Source organism: Fukomys damarensis, unplaced genomic scaffold (assembly GCF_012274545.1).
Source record: "Fukomys damarensis isolate Sample0158 unplaced genomic scaffold, DMR_v1.0_HiC HiC_scaffold_1, whole genome shotgun sequence".
Taxonomy (NCBI): Eukaryota; Metazoa; Chordata; class Mammalia; order Rodentia; family Bathyergidae; genus Fukomys; species Fukomys damarensis.
In genome coordinates, this window is record NW_022900913.1 from 62,724,971 (window position 1) to 62,749,661 (window position 24,691).

General features: G+C 47.3%; 1 protein-coding gene, 1 long non-coding RNA gene and 1 other non-coding gene across 4 annotated transcripts; 1 reads left to right on the plus strand and 2 right to left on the minus strand.

Moving 5' to 3' along the window:
• Positions 1-740: 740 nt before the first annotated feature.
• On the minus strand, positions 741-23,242 carry Mat1a (methionine adenosyltransferase 1A). 2 transcript variants are annotated; one of them, XM_010629558.3, is made up of 10 exons: positions 22,847-23,242; positions 22,453-22,763; positions 16,790-16,867; positions 15,271-15,393; positions 12,023-12,135; positions 11,368-11,511; positions 6,853-7,071; positions 5,163-5,345; positions 4,945-5,078; positions 741-4,349 (listed from the first exon to the last, which is right to left on the minus strand). In XM_010629558.3, the coding sequence occupies exons 2-10, from the start codon at positions 22,544-22,546 to the stop codon at positions 4,247-4,249; spliced, it is 1,191 nt and encodes a 396-aa protein (XP_010627860.1). In that variant the 5' UTR covers positions 22,547-22,763; positions 22,847-23,242; the 3' UTR covers positions 741-4,246. The 2 variants fall into 2 exon arrangements, with proteins under 2 accessions (XP_010627860.1, XP_010627861.1); XM_010629559.2 differs by lacking the exons at positions 22,453-22,763; positions 22,847-23,242 and adding an exon at positions 20,191-20,209.
• LOC104865810 lies at positions 7,079-16,771 on the plus strand. The gene is made up of 3 exons (XR_781271.2): positions 7,079-10,124; positions 10,310-11,129; positions 16,629-16,771. It is a non-coding gene; the product is annotated as an uncharacterized LOC104865810 (long non-coding RNA).
• On the minus strand, positions 16,401-16,600 carry LOC117285541. The gene has a single exon (XR_004516621.1). It is a non-coding gene; the product is annotated as a U2 spliceosomal RNA (small nuclear RNA).
• Positions 23,243-24,691: the final 1,449 nt, after the last annotated feature.

Below are 24,691 nucleotides of genomic sequence, written 5' to 3' on the forward strand. Positions count from 1 at the left end.
GTTTTTTTTTTTTTTTTTTTTTGAAAGGTACAAATAATGGAAATTTTTATCTGTGGTTATTTGTTAGTGGAACTAGAAACAAGTGAATCATTGGGGGAAAATAAGCAAGAAAGTAGAAATTTTAGAACTTCCTTGGAAGCAAATTTGGGACCAAGAAGTCATTGAAACAGTAGGATAGCTCAGAAAGTCAGGAATGGGAAAAGAAATGAGGAAAGCAGAGAAATATAAATGAGAAAAGAATATCTCAGAGCTCAAGAAATCTAAAGGCTTTGAGCTAGTTACAAAGTGATTTTTTTTTAAGAGAGGTAAAAATGTACAAATGAGATGAGACAAGTAGAAAACCAAAGGTGATGAACAGCCAGAAGGAGGATACAGAGGGGGCAGCGTGAGGTCACTACCAAGTCAAGAAGCCTCACCCTTCATCCACCTTGAATATATACAATTTTTATTTGTCAATTAAACCTCAATAAAGCTGGAAAAAAAGAAAAATTTTATTTTCGAGGTTGATACGTTATCTTCAGTGTGTGAGCTATTAGTGTTGCCATAACATCATTACTAATAATTAATAAAACGATTTAGCTACATAAAGATTTTTCAATCATTGATATTCCAGTACCAGATAAAGATGGTGTTGAGCATAATTTGTGGAAGGTATTTGGTAGCATCTTTCTGGATGGTGATTCGTAAGCTGAAGCTGAAAGGATTCAGAGAAAGGACCATGTGAAGAAAAGTAGGGAGGGAGACTGGATGGGTGGGTGAGTGAGGAAGGGATTCAGTGAGGGAGGTAGACCCCAAGGGGGTAAAATGAGGAAATCAGTCACTAAAAATGGAAGTGTAGAGAAGAGAGGATGTCCAAAAGGGGAATTTTTACAGACCCAGAAATCTCATCTGAAATTCACAAAACAAGTAGAGCATCCATGATAGAATGATATGTGCAAAGGTCCTGTGGCAGGAGGGAGCTTGGTCTATTTGGAGAAGCCAGGGAGTCTGGAGTGTGGCAGAGCAGAGGCGAGCTGGTCCCAGAGTGGGGGCAGGGAGATGGGCACTGGGCAGACATGCAGGAGATGACCCTGCAGTCATGCACTTTGAATTGCACTTCAAATGGACTAGATATACTAAAGGATCATGACTGAACTAAGCCATTTCCCACATTACCAGCAAAATATGTGGCTGAATTCACTGGACCTTCCCAGGTCACAGATCTCCTTATACTATCATTTCTCATAGTTGATCCTAGAAATGCTATCTTTAATTGGCTTCTAAGGACTCCCACCCCTAAGGTCCCCCTCCTCCCTCAGCCGCTCTCCCAAGCTCCGTTGTGACTCCCACATTGCCCTGACAGTGTGACACTGGCCCAGAAGTTGATTCCTTTCCTTGCCTTCAGAAATTATTTCACCATTTCTGCCCACTAAGCCATGGTACAGGCAGGTTCTCCCATACACTTCATAAGGGTCTTTTTGTCCATACCGTATATGTTCCTGCAGCCTGTGCACCACATTCTGTAATGTGTGATGTTTCATCGCCTGCCCATGGAGTGGCTCCTCTGGGCAGAGTCTCTCCCCTCCCCTTGGCCAGGGTTCTGGTCTCTGCTGCACCTTTGCCCTTCCTGACACTCTGGTCAGATCCTCATCTTAAGAAGGTGAAGCCGCACAGACCTGTGCTCAGCCTTCAGGGTGCATGCCCCAGAATCCCTCCTGTCCCCAGTGTGGGCTGCTGCACAGGCCCCACCTCCCCACCTGCTGGTGCTGTGCTCAGGGCTCCTGTGGACACCTGCTGCTAATGAACAATCACCTGGCTACTCCCCTCACAGCTGAAAATGGGGAAAAGCAGGAAGAGGAATTGTGCACCCACTTAAAGGTGTAGACACACCCTTCACTCAGTTACTCCTGTCAGTTATTATCCAAAGAATGAGAAAATGTGGCCTCAGTCCACTTGTGCCAGCCTCGTTGTAGGTGACATGCAGAGGGGCAGAAGGATGGGACAGAGACAAGAAGTAGGGCAGCTGTGCATGTGATTGAGGGCACCCTGAGACCAAGGAACCCCTGACCAGCCCAGAGCCCCTTCATATTCCTAAACATCCTGGGTCCTCAGGCCCCGCCTCAGAGGGACATGGTGAGGAGCAAATACAGCGATGCAGTGACTTAACACAGGAGCTGTGGGGAGAGGGTCCCCCATAGGCTGGTTTAGGGTAACCCTGAGGAGAGGACCCACCTTTGCTGGGGATGGGGGAGTTGGGATTGCATTTCTGGGGGTGTGCAAATAAAAGCTAAAATAGGGTAGTTGCTTTTTGGTTTTTTATTCACTATCCTAGAAGAAACTAGTAGTAGACATTAGATTCATATAAACAGTGTAGGCCAAAAGGTCTCTCTTCTCCAGGGGGCAGAAGATCTCTACTTCAAAAACAGCCCTGGTTGGAGGAACTCAGACACCTGTGAGGCCCTCCCCCCACTCCCTGTGCTGCAGGGACCCTGAGGCCCTATACAACCAGGGTCCCTGAGAAACACCAGAGCTTCTAAGTCACGAGGAAGCTCCAGCATATGATGGTAGCTGGGGCTTGGCTTTTCCCCAAGGAGTTTCTTTGTCCTAATGGAAGGGAAAGACAGGGTCTTTGTGCTTCAAGCCAAGACCCAGATCAGTGTTTTCTCCTACATGAGGCTGCCAGGCAGAGACTTGCAGCCAAGACCAGTGCTGTGTATCCTGAGAAGAAGCCATTTCCTGGGGATCCCCTGGGGCCAAGGAGGGCCCTTCCTTTGTGGGGGGTACTGGGGATCTTGTGAGGCAGGCAGCAGCACCACTGAGCTAAATCCCTGGCCCTGAGAGCCCTTTCTGAGCCTGTCTCCCTGGCTGTTAGCAATGGGGCCAAGATCTGCTGTTCAAGGCTCAGGCTGAGGACAGATGGGGCAAGTGGCACCAGCCACGGATGAAAAGGCAGAAGAGTTTGAGGTTTCCAAGACGATGGTGGGCTAAGGACCCCTCAGGCCCTTTGGGAGCAGATGTGTCCACCCGAAGCCAACTGACAAAGGCAGAAAGTCATCGCTCATCAGGCACCCTGTTCACCACCAAGAGGCAGCCCTGCACCTGGGCACTATTAACATGAGGCACCCAGGCCTTGGGACTCGCCTCTCTGGAAGGGGGATCAGAGGAGCCCCAACTTACAGATAACACTCACACCCTAGAGGGCACAAGGGGCCAGAGAAGGGAAGGACGCGAAGGTCACAGGGTCCCATATTTCACCCAAAGGCTGCACTGCTCTGGAACAAGCTACTACCCCTGCTCCAGGAGACCCCTGGAGACACTGATGTGGCTTATACCACATGCCCCAGAGGTCCAAAATTCCAAACTCTCATGTCTCTGAAAGGTCAGCAAGCTGGGATTATAATCCCAAACTCTAGCCCAGCCTGATGGGCTACACTGCCCACCCTGCCCTGGACTCTCTTCCAGGACAAGTGAGGTAATGAAAGCTCTTGGTTCCATCCCAACTCTGACAAATGTCATACAGAGCATCATCCGGGCTTTTCCAAGAGCAATGGTATCACTGCCTGACTTCGAGGACTCCCAGGCTCAGGCCCTAGGCCATTGTTCACAGCCTTGTTCCAATCTGCTCTGGCATAGCTCAGGCCCACCTCTTGCCCTGACATGTATAGCTGTGGGACCCTGAAAAAGCTACCTAGAGTCTCTGTGCCCCGGTTTCCCTCATTGGTAATGGGAATAACAAAAAGTGACACTTCATAATGTTGGAAGGAAGAAAACATGAGATCTGTCATTGGCTTGGTCCCTTGCACACTGCAGTCGCTCACGAGACATCAGATGCCCAGGCTGAGCGGGCTTAGCCCAGGCCCTGGTTCAGGGTGCTGGCCACATGTAAAAAGGGGAGACCTGGCATGCCTGCCCCACAGGAGCCTTGAGATCTGTCCAGAGAGGGAAGAGGAGCTGGTCAGGGTTGACCTGTGGGAGGGGGTGAGGGAAAAGATTTTTCTCTTGATGAGGGTGACCCTTCCACTCAATCAACATTACCCTGCTCCACGGACAGGCAGGGGAATGTTGTGACTTTGCTCACAGGGATCCTGATACCAACACCCAGAAGCTACCTGCTCTCCAACATCTGTGGTGATACGGGGATGGGGCAAAAAGAGGGGGCTGTGGGCCAGGGTGGGGGAGCATGATGTCAGGAAAGGCTGGGAGATCTGGGCGTCTGGGATCTTGGAGCAGCGCGTGCAGGGCAAAGCTAGGCCCACTCCTGCCAGCTTTAAAACACAAGCTTCTTGGGCACTTCCCATGGGAACTCCTTCCGTCCAAAATGGCCATAGCATGCTGTCTTCTGGTAAATCGGCCTCTTCAAGTCCAAATCCCTGCATGGCCAGCAGAAGATAAGGTCATTTTGAAATGGCTCTCTCTCCCTGAACTCTGAGTCCAGGAGCAGGGAACAGCCTCTAAAGGTAGCTTGTACAGAGCTTCAGCCCCATGCATGTCCTGACTTTGCTACAGCCCCTCCTATGCCACGGCTTAGGAAAGGGAGGCTCAGATGCTCCCAAGAGAGCTGACCATACAAAAACACCAGGAATGGGATTTAAACTCCACCTTGTGGTGCCTTTTCCTACCCAGCCCCCAACTGCCTGTCCCAGGCCAAGGACCACACAGCCAAGCTCCAAGAAGCAGGGTGACATGAGAAACAAGAGCATATGCAGTGCACTTCTGTCTCGATTCCCAGCCAGTTGGCCTTATGGTTGCTTTCCTGATGAATTACTATTTGCTGGGCCAGCAGGGCTATTTCACAGCCTCCCTCAGTTTGGAATCTGGGCATCCCATGCCCTGGTACACTCTGTACTGGCCTAAGAGCCTGAGACCCTGACCTGTGGGCAGCTGGAAAGTCCTTCCTTTCAGTCAAGCCATGCACGTGGGGGAGGGAGGGGCAAAGTCCCATAGCACAGCTGGTGGCCCTTTCACCTGACAATGACACCTGGCCGGAGGTCAAAGTTCTTGTTCACCACCTCCAGCAGCTCCCGCTCTGTCCTCTCTGAGGTTCCATAGGTGAAGATGGAAATGGAGAGTGGCTCTGCCACGCCAATGGCATAGGACACCTTTCAGAAAGGCCACACTCAGAGACATTAGTGACTTCAGACAGGGACAGGATGGCGGGCTCAGGAATGTGGGGGCTGACCTACCTGCACAAGCACTCTCCGGCAGAGCCCCGCTTTCACCAGGGACTTAGCCACCCAGCGGGCAGCATAGGCTGCTGAGCGGTCCACCTTGGTGTAGTCCTTTCCAGAGAAGGCCCCACCACCATGAGCCCCCCAGCCTCCATAGGTGTCCACAATGATCTTGCGACCAGTGACACCTGCATCCCCCTGCAGAGGCACAGAAATGGAAGGAAGAGATGAGTACCCGAGCTCCTGAACAGGTGGAGGGGCTGAACTGAAGCCCTTAAGAAGGATACCCTGAAGGTGCCTGCTGGTCTTTTTCAGAGACCCTTTGTCTGGAAATCTTCCAGAAACCTCAGATTCTCATCCTCATTCCATCACTAACTGCCTGTGGAAATCAGAGGACCTGTCAGCACCTTACCGGAAAAACTCAGAATGTGGACAGAGGTTATCTAGGGTCACAACCACCCCACCCACCATCTCTTTGAGTCCATGATGAGGAGAAATCCATCTGCAGGCAGTAATTACACTGCAATAAACAAAATGCTGGGCAATGGCCCGACTAGTATCACCAGCTACTCTGATGTCACCCCCTTTCCAAGTGTTCCCTGTGTATCTTTGATCAGTGTAACCGTTAATCCTGATATGTCAACTTGATTGGATTAAGAAGCACTTAGCAGACCAGTAAAACACACTTCTGGGTATATCCGAGTACTATGCATGGCCTTGGTACTACATATGGCCCCAGGCCAGTTCCTCTCTGGCACTCTTCCCCTGCTCTGCTGCTGGGTTGCCATGAACTAAGAAGCATCTTTGCTCCCCCACACCCTTCCACCATGATGTTCCTGCCTTGGAGCTGGCTGACCATGGACTAAATCCCTTGCATCAAATAAGCCTCTCCTCCTTCAAGTTGCTGGTGTCCGAAATCGTATCTCAGCAAGGGAAAGCTGATTAATGTATTCTATTAAAATGCCATTTAAAAGGTGGGGGTCTATGCTAAATGATTTGGCGGGAGTTTATTTACTGTAACCCCTTTTTAGGTTTCACCCTCATGCACCTAGGCTTTGAAAAGTCCTGCAAAAAAGAAAATTTCCTTTTACCCCATTTTCTACACTCCATTTGCCCTCAGAGCCCAACCCACAGCTGCGGTCCCCTAGCAGCAGTCAGTTGCCTCTTGAAGGTGCTGTACCATCTGATCTCCACCTCCTCATTCCTGCAGAACAGGGGTAGGGAGCAGTAGGAATCCAGTCCCTGCCCCACTGTGACACCCACAAGAGCTGATGCCATACACAGGTACCCAGCAAGTGGCACCTGGGAAGGGGCAGCGATGAGCAAACATGGCAGTGGTTTGTGAGAAGACCCTGAGCTTGGCAGGACAGTGGCTGCTGCATGAAAGTAAGATGGTATTTGAAGTGCCGGGGATTTAGCTCAGTGGTTCCGCCGCCTGCTTCACAAGGGTAAGGTTCTGAGTTCGATCCCTGGTACCAAAAAAGAGTCTCCTAGGGATGTGTCCCCACTCCCTTGGGTACTGACAGATATATATATAGCGCGCGCGCACACACACACACACACACACACACCAGAACACTAAATAACATGAGACTAAAGTTTAACACTTCACACTTAGTCCCCAGCCATCCTTGATGAGCTGCTCAAATCTCTCTTATAGCCTTTGTGCTCTGAAACACAAGTCACTTCGGGAACCCGGACACACCTGGGGACCGCCGATGACAAAGCGGCCACTGGGTTGCAGGTGGTAAATGGTGTCTTCATCCAGATACTTGGCAGGCACCACGGCCCTGATCACCTGCTCCTTCAGAGCCATGCGCATGTCCTCCAGCAAGATGTCCTCGTTGTGCTGCACGGAGATGACGATGGTGTGGACGCGCACAGGAATCACTGCGCCATTTTTCTGTGTGTATTGAACTGTCACCTGGGTAACAGAAGGGCAAGAGGGACGTTGTGAGGCTGTGGCACAGCACTGCCAGGCACGGACCCCAAGAAGTTGGCAGGACCCTTGAGGACAAGTAAGGCCACCTATTCTCAGAGAGCTTCAGAAAGCTAATGTGGCAAATTTTCATATTGGAAAAATTGCGAGGTACCATAAGGTGACTGGGTATTAAGGCAAAGCAGCTCCCCTGTGTGACCTCAATCAGCACTACTTACAGACAAGCTTCCTCTCAGCTGTGACCCACCAGGAACCTGCCCTGCTGTTCCAGAGGCTTCTGGGTGCCAACAAATGTCCCCTTGGCCAAATCCCACTTTTGACCCTCCACAGCCTCTGGCCAAAGTTTTCTTGCTCCTGCCAATGACAACAGGAATCCATAGGCCATGTGTCATTGGCAGGGGCAGGAACGCCTTGGCCTGGGCTGTGAAGGGTCAAGAGATGGCTCTGGCAGGGCAGACATGTATTAGCACCCAGAGCCTCTGAGACAGAAGGTGAGAAGTCCAAGGGGTAACCCCAGCACCCTCAGTGGAGGATCCCTGGAAGCAACTGGAGCCAGTGCACTTGACTGCTGTAGGGACAAGGGTGGGAGGGACCCCGGCCAGAGTATGTGAGATAAGAGGGAGCAGCTCTCTCCAGAACAGCTCTAGACTGGGAGTTTCTCCAGAAGAAAGGAAGAGTACCATGCGCCTGGGGGGAAGGACCTGCCTGTGATGTCCTAGCGGGTCAGGTCACAGACATGGACCTAACACAAACTCCCACCTGCACAGGGCACTTCTGCTCCTATCCTGTGCATTATGTTAATATATCGGGCATCACCATGCAGGCAGCAATCCCCGCTTGATAAGGGAAAAACAGAGCAAGCGGAAGTAAAACCATTTGTCTGGTGTCACACAAGCAGCAGGTGTAAAACAAGTAGCCAATATCTGCTCAGCCTGATCCAAAAGCCATGTCACTCCTACTACAGCTCAGATAAAATGCTTCTCCAGGCACTCTGTCCTGTACTGACACATCACTGAGCACAGGAGTCTGATGTCACAGGTTGATCTGCTTTGGTGACAAGGGAGAGTTACTTGGATCACCTGGGTTTGCAGAGTGTGTGGGAAGAATATGGTAAGGACAGCAAGGAAGCCAAGAAGAGAAACAAGCATGAGTTGGGTGCGCACTGTGTCCTAGAAGTCATGCCAAAGATGAACAGCTCTTATCAGCCCATTCTACAGACAAGAAAGTTGAGGTTCCAGACTGAAAACATATGGTCAAATCACATGAAAGAGTTAGGGTCTACCTGGTAGCTTTGTGACCTCAGAAAGGATTAGCAGAAAGTTGCCACTGGAGACCCTAAGTCAGGTGCTGATGCTGCCCAAAGCAGTGTGTACCCATCAGAGAACCCATCATTGTTATGTCAATGGCAGAGGACTACTCCCTGTCCTAAGGCCTGTTCAGGGCATGGGACACCAGGAAGTGCCTCCCTGGGGCTGGGCCCACAGTGAGGCCTCTGCCCAGCCAAGGTCCCTCAGACACCCATCAAATGCTGGGTCTGTATCAGACTTCTACTTTGTCCTGGTCCCAAGAGCAAGAGGGTGGGATTCAGAAGAGATGAGAGCCTGGGCCGCCTGATGGCTGATGCTATGAGATGGCAGACACACAGGTACACAGACTAGGCTTCAAACACCAGGCTAGGAGCTGGGGTCCGTTTTTCCAGTGGGGAGGCCCTGGGAAGGCTAAGCACCAGCGGGGGTACCCATGCTCTGACCTCCACAGGCCCACCCCAGGTAGCACCTTCACAGAAAGACAGAGCTGGGTAGGTGGAGCAAAGGGCTCTTATCTCATGGCCTCAGCAAGATATGGGGAAAAATACACCATGGAAAACATAGCTCTGACAAGGGACAAAAATAGCCATTGTCCTGCCACCCAGTTCTCAGTATCAGCAGCATGAGTTTGTTCAGGTGGAAAGATTCATCCTGTTCACAGTCAACACTGCTCAGGGCTGAAAAATCCTTCACAAACAGGGTGTAGGGAAGGAGGCACAAGGCTGCGCCTGGCATAACTGCTCTGCACCCAGGCTGTGCGGGGAGGGAGCTATGCTGTGCTATGGCCCAGGGGCTGCACAGAGCTCCTCTGGCAACTTGCATCCTCTCTGGCTGGAACTGACGCAAGGAAGACCGTGGCAGGGGAGTCAGGCAGACCTCTGACATTCTCGGTAGCCCATCTCTCCTTCTCTTGATGCCCTAGACTTGAACACTTTTTTTGTGGTACTAATGAGTGAACCCAGGACTTTTGCACATTTCAAGCCCTTTTCATTTATATTGAAGCAGGATCTTACTAAAACACCAGGTTGTTCAGGCTGTGCTTCAACTGAAGATCCTCTGTGTCAGCTTCCCAGAGCATTGGTGTTACAGGCATGCACCACTATAACTTGCTTTGACTGGGACACTTCCTGTTTCTTGTCTAAGCACAGTGAAGGAGACCTTGCCTCTCTGGTGCAGCTGATCTGACAGGTGGACCTTCCATTGCTCACTCTCACCCAGGAAGGTGCTCTGTATGCTCCATCACTTCCTCCCACTACTCCTCTGGGAATCTCCACTGTTTTAAATCACAGCAGTATTCTCACACAGATGGCCAGGGTGCACCCCTTTCTTTCTGTACCACCTGTTTACAAACATTTGCTCTTCTGCCCCACAACCTGAAATAATACTAAGAGATCCTGGGGTCCTGCCTCCTACCTTGGGGCTCACCTAGATCGTACAGAAAGCCCCCAAGGAGGGATCTCTTGGGGCCACAGCACCCTCACTAGCCCCAGCTGCAGCCAGTATGCAATGCCTGTCCTGTGCAGGGACTCACACTTGAGACAATGACAATATGTGTGATGGGGAACAGGACTGAGCCACACGCACCACAGTGAGAAGCAAAACCCTGTGTGTTGATTCCCAGTGCAGGCGCAAGAGAAGGTGTTGTTTGCTGTCAGCCAGGGCCGGCACCCACAAATATACCTACACTTGGCTGGCCCCTTGTGAACAAGTGAAGATCACAGAATACCCCAAGTAAGTCAAAGGCTAGAGATACAGATGTGAAGCACCAAGAACCAAGGGGACCTGAGCACAGTGACATCCCACAAGCCAAAATGGGGGCGGGAGGGAGGGGTGCTGGCAGAGGAGGGTGAAGCTAGGAGATCACAGAAGGCTTCGAGGGCCAGAATGAAAAGGGGTCTCTCTCTCTCCTCCCACAGGAAGCAAAACTTGGAGGAATACCAAACAGACATTATGAAATTAGAAGTGAAGCCTGTAGTAAGTTAACTGGAGATTCCCAGCAGGGAGAATCTTTGAAAAGGTAGGGCCAGGATGCTGGCCAGGCTGGCCTGGAACAATGGGGAAATTTAGGGGCCCAGGTAGAGTGAAGACAAATGTATCACCAAGCAGGGCTGGGGAGCAGGTGATCCTATGACTCAGTCCTTCAACAAAGGAGGTGACAGGAGCACCACACCGCCGGCTGTCGAGCACACCTGTATGTGGGGCACTGATAATGTGGCAGGTGATTTCAAGTGACAGGGGTAGGGGAGGTGGGAGCTGAGTGTGACAGGAAGATGGGATCCAGGGCATGTAGCCTGTGGAGGAAGAGGTGCCAGGATATGAGGAGGCACGTGGTGGAATGTAGAAGAGGAGGCAGAGCAGGAGATCATCAGGAATGGAGCCATCAGTCACCAGGGTTAAAGGAGAAAGGATATGTGATTGAAGGTCAACAGGGGGCCCACATGTGCCATGCTTACACCACACCCCAGCTTTCAGCGCCACCCTTCAAATGGAGGCTTCAGGATGATTTCAGCACTGCAGGGAGTAGAGGGCAGGGCCCACTAGGCCAGGACTGGACCCAGCAAAGGTAAAGCTCTACCATGAAAAACAAAGACAAGCAAAAGGGCCACAGGGAGCCACGGACAGCCAAGACAGTCTGTGGAAGATGGGGAGACCATGTGTATGGAACTGCAAGGACCAAACGTGTGAAACCTGTGAAGAAGCAGGAACTGGGAGTCATCAGAGTGTACAGATGACAAGGTAAAACGCGATCTAGGATTGCTTTTGCAACTTTTCTGTGGTTTCAGAACTTTGTATTAAAATTTAGTAGAGGTTGGGGGTGGATTTTTAATGGAAGTTTTCAAATAAGTAACCTTTCCAAATAGACAATTTGTTGAGTGTGCAGACCAAATATTTTCCTCTTTAAAATGGCAAGAGTCAAGAGACTCAGTGCTTGAAATTCTGGGGAGCTCTATGGGAGGTCCTCGAGGTCACTCACCTGGGTCTTGGAGTCTGGCCTCAGCCAGGGGAGGGTGCCAGTGCGCCGCAGCTCGGCCATGCGGTTGTTGAGTTTGTGTGCAAGGACGATGGTGAGAGGCATGCACTCTTCCGTCTCGTCGGTGGCATAGCCGAACATCAAGCCCTACATGCAGCCGCATATTGGGCAAACTGAACTCTCACCACCAGAATGACAGCTTTCCCCAAATCTACAATTTCTACTTATACTGAATGCCTCATACATGGAAGACTTTGCACACAGGCATTAGCAACTACAGCCTTCCATACCTGCCCCCAAATCACTGCCATGAAGCAAAAACCACCTCACTCCAGGCATGATCCTCTAGCTCATGCCTGTATAGTGGGTTTGCCCAATGGTGTGAAATACAATTAATCCACTAATCTTTTTTTTTGGCAGTCCTGAGGATTGGGTATTGAACTAAGAATGGAGCTATACCCCCAGCCCTTTTTCATTTTTTATTCTGAGACAGGGTAGGCTTGAACTTGCAGCCCTCCTGCCTTAGCCTCCCAGAGTGTTGCGGTTGTAGGAATTCACCACCATTTCCCAGGTCCTCCATGCAGGTTACAGCCTGGTCTGGGATAGACTACACTAGAGTGATGTTCCCCACAAGTTCCCATGCACAATGCTGAGATACCTGGTCTCCAGCACCAACATCCTCTTCATTTCTGTCTAGATGGACACACTGGGCAATATCCGGGGACTGCTGTTCCAAAGCTACCAGTACATTGCAGGTCTTGAAGTCGAAGCCTAGGCAGAGGGCAGAGCACACCTGAGTGGGGACAAGTGTCAGACTGGCAGGGTGGTGGATAGCTCTCTCCCTTGCATGGTGTTTAGTGTCAGAGTAGATGGTCTCTGACCAGCTGGGGTCTGCCTAGGCCCATACCTAAGGCTCAGGTTAGCATGCAAAAGTCATGTCTTCTTCCCACACCATTCTGCTAAATTATTTAGTTAAATAAAATTATGTGTGTGCATTTTATTGCACTCAATTATACCTTGGTTGAACAGATATATTTTATATGATCAAAATATGTTCTATATACCTATTAAAATATTACTCTGAAACCCAGTATCCTGTAAAATTAATATTCACTAATAGAAAACACATTTTAAAAGTATAAACTATCTGAAATTGTGACATTAAAAACTAGGTATCATAGCAGCTACACTGGTGATGAGCAGGTAGGTGAGTCATGGCCCTATGTCTTCAGCTATCCCGGAGACACCCCCTCCGAACCCAGTTTGAGCATCACCGCAGTGAGTGAGAAAACAAGGGCCCTTCCAGTGCTGCCATTCAGAAGCCCAAGCGTTAAACATTTGAACATATTCAGTGCATGTGAACTGTCCCCAGAGAGTTGGGGTGATGAGAGCCGGAGATGCACCCATGGCCTACAGCAAATGGGAAAGTCAAGGCCCCCGTGTGCCACACTGAGATCCAAAGATGAAGAGCCAGGCCTCTTAGCATGGTGGGCACTGTCCCAGTCCTGACAGTGCCATTAGGAAGCTGCTGTGCACAGAGCCAGCTCCTGTCCCTGCCAAGGCTCATGGCTATGCTGGGCTGTGCTGCTGGGACTACGAGAATGAGGAGCCAAATACCCAGACATTCCCACCATGAGCTCCCTAAACCCCTCCCTGGACCCCACCAGCCAGGCTCTTCCCAGGTATAGCCCACATTTTGTGCATAAGCTTCAGGTGGGATCTACCACCAAAGAATAAAAAAAACCTCTGCAGTTCAACACGGCCCTTGCTACCAGAACTCCTTTAGACGTCACGAGCTCCAGGGTGAACCTAAGCACTATACTTTCCCTCCTCACCAGATCTGTCTGCCTGAAAGGCTCTTCCTGGCTCCCCTCCCAACACACCACACCCTCCCTCTCTCAGGAAATGTGCTCAGATGTTTCTTCTTGAAGTCCAGCTTCCTCATCCTACACCACACCACGGGCTCACCACTGAGTACCCCTGTGCCATCTGAGGTCTTCAGTGCTCCCACCCCAGGAGCATCCAGTCACCCTTGTGCCCCTGCTCCCCAGTGGATGTATCTAAATGTAAAAACCAATAAGCAGTCTTTAGATAGCTACCAAAGGGCTCTCCCACTGGGGATTAAACATTCTGCATCTTGCTTAATCACGTCCTGTCTGTATAATGAATTCTGACAACACTGAAAACCAAGCACAACTCAAAGTGACCTGCAAAAGCAATTCAGGGATAAAAGGGAGAGAGGCAGAGCTTGGAAAGGGCAGGGAGCCCAGTGACTGTGCAACAAAGAGCAGAAGGAGCGGTTGGCATTGGGGCTTGCAAGGCAGCCATCAGAGCCATGGCCCATGGTGGTCCCTTTGGCATAGGTCCAATGACAGCATAGGTATAGGTAAATGCAGCCACTAAAGCCCAACTCAGCCAAAGCTGGACTCTCATTTCTCCCTTCCTAGAAGAACATTGGCTGGAAATTTTCTCTGTTACCTAATGCAGAAGAAGGTTTGCTCTTGAATAAGGACTAAAATAAATTGGCTCCTCCTGGTAGAAGCAGGGTACAGGTTGTGCACAATTACATCCCAGGACAACACATGCCCTCCTGTCCTGCCTGGGAGAAGGAATGCGTGCTCTCTGCTTCCCTTTGCAGGGATTCTCGACACACCCCTGACATTTTTATGCATCCGTGACTTTAGTCACTCATGAGTGGCTGGACCATGTCAGGCTGTAGACAGAAGAAAACCGCATGTTTCCTATCATGAGGGCCTCTCTCACTTAGAAATATGAGGCATGAGTATCTCCACTTCCTGGATCCTCAAAGATTCCAAAGTTTACCTAAAAGACCAATATATGACTGAGGCAGTAGTGAGCACCTGCCAACAGTCGTGGTCCTATTTGTGAGTCTTGATCACAGGTGTGAGTCTGGGAAGGTTGGTCTGGAAGTGGACTTTCTTGCCATGACCTAAAATTACTACAAATTTCCTGGTCACTTTGGCAAGTGAAGAGAGCCAAGAGATACCCAAAGGGAAATTTTTCTTTAAAAATTGGAACTGTCTGAGTTTATTGTAGAATCATTAAGATTTGGGGCCAGAAAGCCAGTGTGCAAAGCAGGCCCTGAAGTTCCCATGGAGTGTCACTGTCCTCAGGCAGGCCCCATTTCTGGTCCCCTTGGGTCCACTGAAGCCCCTCCAGCCATGCTACTCCCTGGCCTGCTCTCTGGAGTGGACACTGGAATATGCTTTAAGGCCCTGTGTTTCTTTTAGCTCTCACCTGCCTGTGAGAGCAGTGCTTCACTTCAGTCTCTGCTAGGCCCGGGCCCCTTCTCTGGGCTTTAGCCCACCATACTGCCTGGCAAGGGCACTGATCTGGGCCAGCCCACCTCCCTTATTGTTCTCAGTCCCAGAACTAGACCGAGTCATCATTCTCTGTGCCAGTGGTGGATTCCCCAACCTGATGGCCTTTTACTGATTGCCACCTGCAAATTGCTTACTTCTCTAAGCCTCAATTTCTTCATCTGCAGAAGTACATAAGAGTTTCCACAATGATTAAGGGATAGTGCGCACAAAAAGACCAATATGGGTGCCTGGCAGAGGGCATGTTCCCTACAAAGGCAGCTCCCTTCATTTGGCACTGCTTTCCTTTCCAAAGCCTTTGCCCGCATCAAGAAGGCAGGACAGTAATGAAACTCATCCACAGTGGACAGGCGTAGGCTGTTTCCTCTGCTGCTGCCCTACACAGTCAGCTGTAATACTCTCATCCCAGCTTTGGGCCCTTGGAACCTGACATATGGGTCTAGTGATAATGCTTCTATAGTCAGGATTTGTACTGCTCTAAAACTAAGGCTCAGGTTCATCCCAACATCAAGGCCTCTCTCAGCAGAAACCAGAAAGCATTCCGAACCCAGAGGCTGGCCCTCACCCTTGGCAGAGTCATCATAACCAATGTGTTTGATGGTGTCCCGCACCACACGCTGGTAATCCACCATGGCCATGGAGGTGATCTCCCCGCACAGCAGCACCATGCCTGTCTTGCACACCGTCTCTGCAAGGGAAAGAGGACAGGTCAGCAGTCACATGCCAGCAGAGGAAATCATAAGAAGTCTTGTGAGGAATGGATTCCAGAAAGAAAATAATAATGCCAATAAAAAGAATCAGGCCAGCAAGCATCACTGAGCATTACCAGATTCTGCCTGCAGAAAGATGTTTTGGGAAGATTCAGTTACACTTGAATTTTATACCTACTATTTATACTATCATGGACAACTTATTTAACCTAAGTCTCAGCTTCATCAACTATTCTGTGAGGATAATGCTTAGACTTGTTTGTGGATTAAAAGAGACAAAGGTTGTATCTGGCTGTCATAGTGAACACAGGTCACCTGCCCACTTCCCACAAGTTGCTTATACCCCACTGCAAGCTTCATGGAGTTGGATCAAAAGACCAAAACAGACCAACTTTATCTTCAGCTGCTTACAAAGATATCAGGGTATGCTCTACTTTCTGAACAGCATGGACACTGGGACCAGGATGCCACCAGAGATGGAAAGATGGCTCTTTGTAGTAGACAGAACAGAGTGCTGATGGTAAGGACAGTGGAATTCTGATCCATGCTGAGTCTCCTGCCCCATGCCTTGGACAACAACCTGATGCATTGGCGTTGTGATCTCTTCAGTGAAGTGAACAGGCTGGACCTGAGCTGTCCAGGAGCCAGAGTTCCTGACTCTGCTGTTGTGCCAAGTGCTTCAATCCTGGCAAAAGGTAAAGAGCTTATTCTACAAATAACAGTGAAGATCTTTAGCCCGCATAAGCCTCCACGATACAAGGAAGGGTTTGACATCAGCATGCCTTAGGAAAACTGCTGCTTTCACGATGGAGAATTGATGGAGAACTTGCCTTCCATAGATCACTTTAATGCCTGAGTCATACCACCAACTAGGATGGAAAAGCAGGGAAGAAACCAGACCCAGCACAGCCATCAAAGGCTCTTACAGCAGAAATGCAGCTTATGGCCATCTAGGCAGTTCTGTGGCTTTGAGGTCTTCCGTCTCATACGGTGGCTTGATCTCAGAACTTTGAAAGGCCTCTCCACTCCAAAACAAAAATGAAGTGTCAGGAAGGCCTGCAGTGATCCATCCCTCTTCTCTTACTGAGGTTAAGAAAGTTAATGCCAAATTCTTGTTGAAAATGATTATTAAACTGATAAGAACAGATACTACACTTGATCTTAGCCAAAAGGCCGAGAAGTGATTGAAAATGATTATTGATCTGTTTCACAGTAAGAAATCATTCTTCCCTGATCCAACATGAGAACCCCACATCATGAAAACCACTCTGCAGACTGGAGCACACGAACTTTTACCACTCTATGTTCTCAAGTCCACATGCATGTCTTACCCGGCCTACTCAGCTGTCTGGCAGGTAGGGATAGGTCACTTACCACAGGCTACCTTGGCATTGGGGTCTTGCTTGAGGTGAGCATCTAGAACTGCATCACTGATCTGGTCGCAGATCTTATCTGGACAAGAATAAACAAGGGTGCAAATCATGTAAGTAATGAATATAACTGAAATGTTAAGTAATTTGATATTGTCAGTTTGTGAGTCAATTCTACCTACCTAATAAGTCACATTTTTAAACATAAGAAATTAGAAATATTTTGAAAATTTTATTTCTTTTCATTTCTGCCTCATTTTGGAAGATATGCATATATAAATTATAGAATTTCTTAGAAAAAGAAATATGTTTCAAAATCAGCTCTTCTAAGACTCCAGAGCAACACACACACACACACACACACACACACACACACACACCTAAAATGCTTCTCATTCTTCAGCAATGTATTCTTTTAATTCTAACATCTAGATATTTCCTAGAAATAGAAGGTAGAGTCTTTTAAAAGTCAGTAATATTAAGTGCTAATATGTAAAAATCAGATGAGACAAATAGCTGCACTACATTGCACCATAGAAAACACCATACCCAAGCTGTCCACAAGAATTCCACAGGTGGCTGACAACTGAAATCTAAAGTACAGGAGGCCAAAGTAGGAGAATTACATCAACCTGGGTAATTTAGTAACTTAGCAAGAACTTGTATCAAAATAAATAAAGAGCTGGGGATGTAGCCCAGTGGTAGAATGCTTAGTTCAATCCACACTACCACAAAGTCAAAGAAAAAAGCACAAGAATTCTCCCAAGAACACCCCTACACATCACTGCTGTCTTGCAGAGCATTTCCATGAGCATCTCCAAGAGCTTTCTCATGGTCACCGAGGACCAGACAGCCCAACAGCTGGCTTGGCCCTCTGCAATAAGATAGGAATGACAAAGGTTCACCCTGAACTACACTTGATCTCATTCTTTTACTTTGCCTTGAAGACTCCATGTGGCCTAACATATAGATCATTACATATCACTGTGGAAAATTCTACTCTTTTTGGGGGGTTATGAAAACTGAATAATCACAAATGAAGAAATAAATGTCACCTCTATTACACAAATAACATCTTATATTATGTTCAAAATGCTCATGAGTGCTCTTAATAGATTAATACATATTTAAGATTCCAAATCTAGAATCAAGCAATTCAACACTCAAAAACAACTGAGTTTTAAATATACGTATGCCAAAGATATATATCACCCATGTTTGTCTTATCTGCCACTAAAGGATAACTTTCTAATTTCTTCCTCAAAAACTACTACTGAACATATGTTTGGGTTTTTCTGTATTACCTTCCTGCTAGTGGCAGATCCTGGTTATTAATCTAAGTTTATCTGAGTTCACAGATTCTGCACATGCCCACCAAGAGGACTTTCCACAGCTAACATATCCTGAAATTAGTGTATGGTGGCCACTTCAGACCTGCCCCTTAGGGTTCCTAGAAGCTATTTACAGTCATATTGTGGATGTTTCAGCTTGTTTAAAGGACTCAGTGCATGCGCAAGTTACAGAGACAAAGCCAGAGTGCAGCAGTGTCATCAGGACAGCACCTCAGATAAGATAATGCATAAGGAGGTCATTTTTGAAGTTTCCTCAGGCTCCAAAATTTCTCACAATATCACTCAGTAGGCTCCAGATAGCCAAGAGTCAGTTTTATTGAAATTCAAAAGAAACAAAGTGTATCTTTCTGATGGGCATGGAATGAAAAGCAGAAGTTAACAAGTCTTAGAAGAAACTGACTTACTAGGACAGTAAATTTATACTGATGTCTTCATTATTTTTCTCTTTGCTGAAAAAAAAAATACCCAAAACCCACAAGTTAAGGAGGAAAAGTTTATTGGGCTTGCAGCTTATAGAGGTTTCAGTCCATAATTGGCTGGCTCCGAGGTAGGGTGGTGCATGGCAGAGGGGCATCACAGAGGAGAAACAGTTGATGGGGTTAGAAGGTAGCAAACCAAGAAAGAGACAAGTCAAGACTCTTTCTTTCTCTTATATTGTATCCAGGCTACCAAGATTATGGCAGTGTCAAACCAATCAGTAAACTGAATTAGAAATCACCCACCCTTGATCCTAGCTCTCTTAATCCTAACATTGCACAATGAATCAATCACATACTCTAGATCAAGCCACCTCTGAAAAAGCCCCATCTGTGGCTGCATGAGGCTTTGTGTGGACATCTAGATATAAGCCATAACATTCCATCCCTGGACCTCCAAAACTCATGCACATTCTTTTATGAAAAGGTATTTAGTCCATCTCCAAGAGTTGCCAAAGTCCTAAGAGTTTCTGCATTGTGGAAAAGTTCAAGTCCAAACTCTCCTCTAAAATTTATAAGGCAAACTCTTAGCTATGAACCCCTGTAAAAATGAAAAAGAAGTTAAACACTTCCAACATTCAGTGGCACAAGATAAATATTTCCATTCCAAAGGGTACAAATAGAGGGATGCAAAGGAATGAGACCAAAGCAAGTCCAAAATCCATCAGAGCAAACACTGTCTTTTAATCCCATGTCCAATATCAGAAGCAATCTGTCGCAAGATGTGAACTCCAAAGGGCTTGGGTGGCTCCAGAACAGTAGTTCTGGTGCTCCACACTTTCTCTCTTGGGCCAGGTCTGCTTCCTTCTTGCAGTTTTCCTGAGATGATCCATGCCCCTGGCTTCTCCAAACTTCTGGGGTCTCCACTGTACCTTCAGCTTCACACTCACAGCTTCACACACCGCCCTCACAGGGGCAGCCTGCCTGACCTCCTAGGCCTTCCTCTGAAATCTGGGTGAAAGCCTTCCTGACCCCACAATTCTTGCATTCTGCATTTACCTAAAACCAGCGCCATGTGCATGATGCCAAGCTCTGCCAGACTTCCTTCTCTCTTGGCTGTAGTGGTTGACTGTCTAGATCACTGAACACTCTGAACTCAGTCCTGAGGAACAAATTCCCTAGGCTGCCACCATTCTGGAACATAGTGCTCCGGGGCTCTCCTCTCAAAGCAAATTCTTTCACCTTTGCAACTCTAAGGTGGCAAAGGCTGGAATTCTACTGGTTCTAGTGATGTCTTCAGGCCATCTTTTCCATCATCTTCTTCTGAAATATGTGGCTTTTTCTTGCTAATCTTCTCAGTGACCAATTTCCCCTCTGTTCCATATTTACAAACTGCAATTTTTCTGGAGCTTCCTTTCTGGACAAACTGACATTTTAAATCATTCTCCTAGGGTCTTTGCTCTTAATTCAAAACATTAATCTGGCTAAAACAATAGATATGCAATAGCCTCATCATTAGACTGCCTTAAAATTTCTTCTGTAAGATTAATTAGTTCACATCCCTTAATCTCAGTCTCATATAAAGTATCTGGACAGGAACAAAATATAGACAAACTTTCTGGTAAGCCATAACATACATTATATGGAGTCCAACAGCCAATGTGATCTTTTCCAGCAGAAACCTCCTGAGTCTGGTCTTTACTGGGAGCATTTCTTTCAGCATTCTAGTCTTCTGAGTTCTGACCAGAATCTCCCATCAAGTATACCCAAAGGCTTTCCAGAGATGCTCTCTCAGCCAGTATCTCTGTACCTTTCCAAACTTCCCATAAGCCAATTCCAAAAGCTCCTGAACCACATGGTCAGGTACAGTCACAGCAACAACCCTACTTCTCTGGTATCAAATTCTGTCTTAGTTACTTTTCTCATTGCTGAGACAAAATGCCCAACACCCACAAGTTAAAGGAGGAAAGTTTTATTTAGTTTATAGTTTGTAGAGATTTCAGTCCATAATCAGCTGCCTGCAAGCCAGGGTGGCCTGGCAGACAGGCATTGCAGAGAAAAAACAGCTCATGGAGGGCAAAAGGTAGCAAAGCAAGCAAGAGACAAGATAAGACTCTTCTGTAATCTTATACTATATCAAGTCTACCAGTATGGGGGGTGCCAAACAAATCAGTGGACTGATTTAGTAATCAACCACTTATTCCTAGCAACCTTATTCCACAAAGCATTTTACCACGAATCAATCACATACTCTAGATCCAGCTGCCTCTGAAAAAGCCCCACCTATGACTGCATGAGGCTTTGGGGGGACATCTAGACACAAGCTACAATAATTGGCAAATGAAAATAGAATCAGACAAATTGATCGACTGTCAGTAAATATGCAAAACAATCCATGGATTGCCTGGAATTTTCATTCCCTGATTACTGAGCACATTATTGTTGGGTACAATATGCAATGCTTAGGGCCACTCTATGCTACAGAACCCACTCCCTCCAGGTGGGATCTTTCTCCTAACCTACATGTAACCCTCATAAGCCATTGAGACCACCAGAATATATCAGACACAGCCATGTGTCCAAGGTTAGAAGTACAGGAAACCTACAGAGCTTATCTATAAAATTATGCAGAGTGAAAGAGGCTGTTTATATTGAATTAAGTAAATCTCATGCAAAGCAATCTAACTTAAGGTTTTCAACAGCTGCACTGTTGATATTTTGAGCCATATAATACTTTATGGTGGGGCTGTCTTGCACATTATAAGACAAAAGTTTAGCAGCATGCTTGAGCATCTATCCAGATGGTGCCAGGAGCACCTTCCCTCCATTTCCCAATGTTGTGATAACCAAAAATGTCTCTAGATATTGAGGAAGAGGGACAAAGTTGCCTGCAGTTGAAGACCACTGGGTGACGTACACAGAAGGACCAGTGCACTGGGATGGCCAGAACCATGTTACAAGTTATAAAAGTTAAATCTTTGGGGGAAAGAATGAGAACAAGGAAGATGGGAAAGGGGAGGCTCTGTGATAACTTACTACACACCTCAAATACTTAAATAAATTTGAAGAAGTGCTTGAACACATAAATCTGTGTGTCTAGTTCCCAGGATTCTCCTGGTGTAGTGCTCCTAAAACTGTGGTTTCCATACCAGCAGTAGTGGCATGTCACAGAAACTTGTTAAAAAGGCAAATTATTGAGTCTGTACCAAGACCTACTGAGTGGAGTCTGGCACTCTGCTTCACCAGGCCCTGTGCCTGATGTCAACATACTCCATGGCTTGATAACCTCTCAGTCCTACAACTTGGAGCTCTGAGTATCTAGGCATGGTCCTGTCACCAGGGAAGTCTCTCTCATGTTCCACATCAGAGCCCACCTGCCTTTCAGGGACCAAAACAATACTCCAATTTCTTTTCTCCTCCAATAAGTCACAGGAATTTCTCTTATATAGTACACTTGAGACCCCCCCACAGCACCTGGAGACCCAACTCAGCGCCATTTGTTCATATTTACGCTACACAGGCTTTATATGCAGAATTTAGTGACCTATGGTCTTGTTTGGGGAACATTTTCTGTTGACTTAAATTGCTCAGTGATCATAGATAAAAGCTTCACTCAAAATAAATACATTAAAGTTAAGATCTGAAGGGACATTTTGCATATATCTTAAGTTTACTGTCTGTCCTGTCTCAGCCCTGCCATGCCAAGATTCTGGTGACGGACAGCTGTGTGGACACTCAGCTTCATAATGAGCTACTGTTTTATAAAACGATTTCATGTTGTCTGTCCAGAGATCCCTATTGTAACTAACAGTCATCATTCTTAAGACTCCTAGTAAATGACTCCCTGGGTCTAGGCTGGGAAGGATGGATCTTTAATCAGGCCGTGACAACTCACTTACCCGGATGTCCCTCTCCTACAGACTCTGATGTGAACATGAAGGCTCCTTCCTCATTTAGAGAATGGTCACACAAGCCATCCACAGGCCCATTCATCGTTTCACACTTCTCCAAGGAAACAATTTCAGTGCTGCAGCTTCACCGGAGTTTTTTTTCTACCAGCCCAACAAGCTTGTGTCTGTCAGAGCCACAGACAGCTTCTGCTTCACTGCCTGGAAGCACGTGAGATCAAGGTGAGGATGGATGAGAGGGAAAGGTGCCGATGGAGGAGGATGTGTCACTCCGCTGGTCAGAGCTGGCTCCTGAGTGACTCCTATATATGGAAAAGTGAAAGTACCTGAATAATCATGTGAGGACATTGGAGGAGTCCATTTCCTGGGAGGGGAGTCTTCTTACCTTGAGGAATTTCAGTCCTCAGATCTGATGCCCCAAGCTCAAAGGACCTGGCCCAGGAAGGCGAAGAAGGCTGCCGAGAACTGCAGAAGCTTGGCTCAGTTTTCCCTGCAGCACTCCAGCTAATCTAGGTATTTTTCCAGGGCTTTCATCTCACTTTGGAAGGCAGAGGGTCTGGGATTACGCAGAGGGTCTGGGATTACGCAGAGGTACAAACAGGCAGCAAGAAATTCTCTCCCAGTGGGTAGCACATGGTTCAGGCTAAGATTGCAACACTGAGAAGCTGTGTTGTTAAGCACCCCTCCTCCTCCTTCCATTCTCCAGAGTGGGCTGGCCCCTCTACCTCCTCAGGCCTCGCAGCACTGCACACCTGTTCTCTGGACCAGCCGCGATGTTACACAACAGACTGATTTCAGAGGCAAAGCTTTTGAGTCCACAGTTTTCTGTTAACATGTATCATCTAAACTGTCTACTTCTCTAAGGGGCTGGAGGCAAATTAACAAGCAAGGCATAAAAAAAGGCGGGGTGGGCTGGGCAAGTAATATAAAATAATGGGTTTTTGTTGTTGTTGCTGTTGCTTTTGGAGATGGACTTTTGAAAAACAGATTCATTACAGAGAAATTATTAGAATCCAGTGTCCCATAGCTGCCAGGTAATAAATTAAATGTCCATACATTCAGGTCTATACACTAGGTAAATACCTTGTTCACATGACCCTGTATTATTTTTGCCTTGGCCAAAATATACTAGACTAAATCATATCTTTAGTTCATATAGTAAATGATAGCATCTCTCAGTTCATTCTCTCCTTCTGTGGGACTGAGCTGCTTCCTCACATGCACGGAAAAATAGAGAACTGAGGTCACAGAGAATGAGGGCAGGCAGAGAAATCAGTCCCCTCTAGAGTGGCATAAAAAGTAATCAACTAAAACTATGTATATCATAGATTAGACTGTGGGAAGCAGAGGAAGGAAGCAGAAGCCTGGACTAGAAATTCTGGTGGCCCAAATCTCCTCTGTACTTATTATCCAAGCATTGTAATCTTTCTCACACAAATTCTTGTGCTCCAAATTCTAAATTTTAGTAATTGGACCTCAATAGCAGCCCAATCTCTTCAGCGAATCAAAACCATATTAAAGGAACCACTTATAGGATAGCATGAGAGAATTTACATATACATATTCACCAAAGGGTTTTAACAGAGTGGGCTGAATTGCTTAAGCACAACACTGCTAAAAGTTCAAGAGAAGAAAAGGCCGCCGGGGAGTATTGGACACATGAAAAATCAGGCTGAGATTCCAGCCTTGTCATTGTTGGCACACAAGACCTTTCCTGTTTGTACCTAAAATATTTCAACATTGCTATCCCTTTGTAAATGTCTTTTGGGAACATTAGTTTCGAGAGACAATATGAGCTAATGTTTAATTTGAACTCTACCCTAGCAGTTACAACTGTATGTAGTCATTCTGTGGAGAAGTGACAGGGTTAGGAGAGATCCTGTGCAGACAAGTGGCACTTTCAGAACTCTGCACCAGAGGCTTCTGCAGTCCAGCCACCAACTCAGAGTGAAGGAAGGATTTGGAGACCACAGTTCAGTACCGTCACACATACCAGTTTCTTGTAACATAACTACTGATGCTGCACAATGTTAGGGAACAGCACAGGTAGGATAAAGGTTACAAGTGCAGGCTTCAGGCCTGGAGCCCTGTCTTTGCCTCTAACCTTCCTGCAGCCTGGACCAGGTCTCCTAACCTCTCCAGCCTGCAGCTTTCTGAGCTGTGAAATATACAGCATTTTTATGAGAACTAAATTAGATTATTTAAGTGTAATAAGTAGTGAACGTACTGC